Source organism: Lolium perenne, chromosome 2 (assembly GCF_019359855.2).
Source record: "Lolium perenne isolate Kyuss_39 chromosome 2, Kyuss_2.0, whole genome shotgun sequence".
In the NCBI taxonomy this organism is placed as follows: Eukaryota; Viridiplantae; Streptophyta; class Magnoliopsida; order Poales; family Poaceae; genus Lolium; species Lolium perenne.
Window position 1 is genome coordinate 35,469,773 of NC_067245.2, and position 3,664 is coordinate 35,473,436.

A 3,664-nucleotide genomic window follows, 5' to 3' on the forward strand; every position below is an offset into this window, starting at 1 on the left:
TCTGGTGCGGTGGAGATCAATCCTAATAGATCATCCATATTTTCTGGTCACGAACCAAACGCACGTTTACCACCTGAACGTCGTTCGCCGGGGGGACACCGAAGCACAGCCCATATAATATATCTGTGTTTCATGTACTAAAAAAGGAAAAACAGGCCTAGAGTATGCATTGCACATGTCTGTTTCATGTATACATGACTCTGGTCTACTAGCAAGGCAGCAGACAAAGCAATAGATACGAATTGATCATCGCATAAGTAAAAAAGAGACAGGAATTGATATGCTGCCTGATCCTGCAACCCACGTAGCGGTAGTGAGGCCAAGATGTTTCTGTCGTGGGCTGAGTACATGGCCATGATTATTCCGAAGAGAATCTCGATCTCCACTGCCGTTGCCAACGATAATTCTTGGCTGATGGCGGAGTAGAAATGTGGCGCGCAGGCTGCTGACGTTTCTTTCTTCTAGTGTGCAGATGAGAGGTACCTGACAGTCACAGAAAGAAATTTCTTGTGGTTGCATTGTCACATGTGAGACAAGGGAGATATTAAGCCGGGCAGCCATCCATCCAAAGCCACGAAAGAGAGAGAGGGAGAGAATAGATGCAACATACATGTGGAACAACACAATCTGCGGTGCCCTTCACATAGACATTCGACAATGTTTAGTGCACAATGATTCAGGGGAACATAAACATTAGGGGCTTAGGGCCATAGATAGGTCCCTGAGGGAAAAGGAGAACGACCAACACGTCACCGATAGCGAGAGCATCCTTTTGGCAGCAAATAATCGCCCTCCACTAACGTACTACTTGTACCAGGAAAGAGCCGCGAGTCCACTTCGTGTGTGTCACCGATGTGGATTGGGCTCTAAACAAAGGCGCACCAAACTACACCGGAATCCCCTGGAAATCCACTTGAAATACCTCCCAGATGATGCTCCCCGAACACCATAAGTAATAGCAGTCACCTCTTCTCCCTCCCAGACGTACACTAGCAACAAAGCAGTCATGGACACTAGCAACAACGCAGTCGTCAAGCATGCCGCCACACCCATTCTTCAGGAGCGCCTCCTCTGCCCGCCGCCATCTCTGCTCGCCGACGTGCCCGTGCTCAAGAGCCAGGCCGTGCGCGGCGCGCTGCTGCTGGCTGCGAACTACGCGGCTCTGTTCGTCGGGTCGGTGTCGTCCACCCTGCTCTCACGGTTCTACTTCGCGCACGGCGGCGCCGACCGGTGGCTAGCCACACTCGTCCAGTCCGCCGGATTCCCGGCGCTCCTCCCGCTGCTGCTGTGCGCGCGCCGGCGGCCGTTCAGCGGCTTCACGCCGCGCCTCGTCCTCTGCTGCGTGCTTCTTGGCCTCGTCATGGGCCTCAACAACCTGCTCTACTCATGCGGCACCTCCTACCTGCCCGTGTCCACCACGTCGCTGCTCCTCTCCATGCAGCTCGCCTTCACGCTGGCGCTCTCCGCGGCGCTTGTCCGCGTGCCACTCTGCTTCACCAACGTCAACGCGGTCATGCTCCTCACGCTCTCCTCGCTGCTGCTCGCGCTCAAGCACCGCCCTGGTTCATCAACCTCCGGCGGCGACGCAACCGGCGGAGACTACACCTACACGGTCGGCGTCGCGGCCACCCTCGGCGCCGCGCTCCTGTTCGCCCTCTACTTGCCCGCTGCCGAGCTCCTTTACCGGCACGGCAAGTTTACGGGCTTCCACATGGTGGTGGAGGCGCAGGTGATCATGGAGGCCGTCGCGACCACCGTGGGAGCTGGAGGCATGGTTGTATCCGCGGGCGTCAAGTTGCCGTGGAGCGGCGTTGATCGGTCGTGGGATCTGTCCCCGGCGGCCTACTACGCAGTCGTTGGGGCGGCGGTATTCAGCTGGCAGCTCTGCTTCCTCGGCACGGCGGGCACCGTCTTCCTCACCACGTCCTTGCACGGCGGCATCTGCATGACGGCGCTGCTCGCGGTTAACGTCGCCGCCGGCGTCGTCGTCTTCGGCGACGAGTTCGGCGCAGACAAGGCTATCGCGATGGTACTCTGCCTCTGGGCCTTCTCGTCCTACGTATATGGGGAGTACAAGAAAGGGCGCAAGACGTCCTGGTATGAGGACCATGGAGTTCTTGATCGAGTTTGAGTTTTGTTTTTTTACACATGCCCCCAAATTAGATAGGCAAGGTAATGTCTCCCAACAGGCTTGTTGTACATAATGGGAACGTTTATGTTTTCGGAATCGCTAATTTCAGCCGCATGAGATTTAATAAATCTCATTCGACTTTTTAATTTTTTTTTACAATCAATACAACATATATTCATCGTAACAATAAATAGTACATGGTAGAAATACACAAGCTATCTTCAGTGATTATAAAATAAAGTCTAAAAGAAACGACTAAATCTTCAAGATATTCAAACTCTTTCTTCTTGCATGACACAATCTTGTACTTATCTGAAGGTAGCCAAAGATACATACCAAATCGTAGACCTGTGAATACCGATAAAGGTTCTCCCATAATTTTAATTTGAGCCACAATGCCAAGGTTATGCACGGTGCGCAACCATTAGAATAATCAATCAACATCGGCAAGAGTACCAATACCAGGATATTAGGGAAAAATAATTGGACAACATGGTCGACGTCGCTGGGGAGCCGAGAGTACGAACCACCGTTGTCGAGGATGTAGTAGTTGGGACAAATATTGCGAGGAGACTCCTGGCGGCAACCATGAGAAAAGATTCAAAACCGATATAACGAAGCAAGATATGAAGGCTCATACCTAGAGAACTATAATCTTACAACACTATCATTAACGCTGGGAAGAGATCTCGTCGTCGAACGAAGGATAGAAGATCACTTATTGTAGACGATAACAACTTGATTGAGGCAGAAGCCCAAAAAAAGAACACCAAAAACCTAATCTATCTATTGAAAACACTACTTTTATGAAAAACTCTATCATAAATTGTATTCCCCCACCCCTCCCGACATCGGCAAGGCCGGCCGGAGGAGGGCGGAGCCGATCTATGGTAGAGGCGGTCGTGCAGGTCCAGTTTTTGGAGGCGGCGACAGTGATGAGGGAGATAGGTCACGGCATGTTTTTCAGTCGACTCTTTAGTTATTAGACTTATCTCGTGATTTGTTCTCATATGAATAGTTGCAGATAGGTTGCAGCTCTATTTTTCCTAGTTGCAAATGTGTTACAACTGATATTTTTCTAGTTATATCTTGATTGTAACTGAGAAAAAATCTAGACCATTAAATTTGCTTCAAGATCCGTACTAGCCTATGAGTTACACATGAGTTATAACTAGATTGTGAGATATGGATAACATCATGTCGAGCTCGGGAACTCGGACGAGTACCCCTTTATTTGTTCGGCATGGCCTTCTCCGAAACCTTACTTATTCAAGGAAAGGGATTCAGAACGATTCCTCGAATATGGAGTTACATTGGGGAAGAGGTTCTAGCTGGGGTTCCGAGTAGGAGAAGTTACTCCGAGAACATGTCTCTGCCTACCCTATCTCTATCCTTTCTCTATGTTTCTTCTTCCCTTCCGTATATTGTCGCCAGCTATCCTCTCTGCCTCCCTTATTCCTCCTTGGTCCTCTACCACATGCCCTAGGCCATGGTCCTTATTTTATTGTTCAAGGGGACGGGTCGTGGCACATG

The 3,664-nt window shown here is 50.4% G+C and overlaps 1 protein-coding gene across 1 annotated transcript; it reads left to right on the forward strand.

The window, feature by feature from the left end:
- Positions 1–837: 837 nt before the first annotated feature.
- On the forward strand, positions 838–2,281 carry LOC127331788 (probable purine permease 4). Its single transcript, XM_051357989.2, has one exon. It carries the CDS (start codon positions 1,007–1,009, stop codon positions 2,129–2,131), a length of 1,125 nt encoding a protein of 374 aa, XP_051213949.1. The 5' UTR covers positions 838–1,006; the 3' UTR covers positions 2,132–2,281.
- Positions 2,282–3,664: the final 1,383 nt, after the last annotated feature.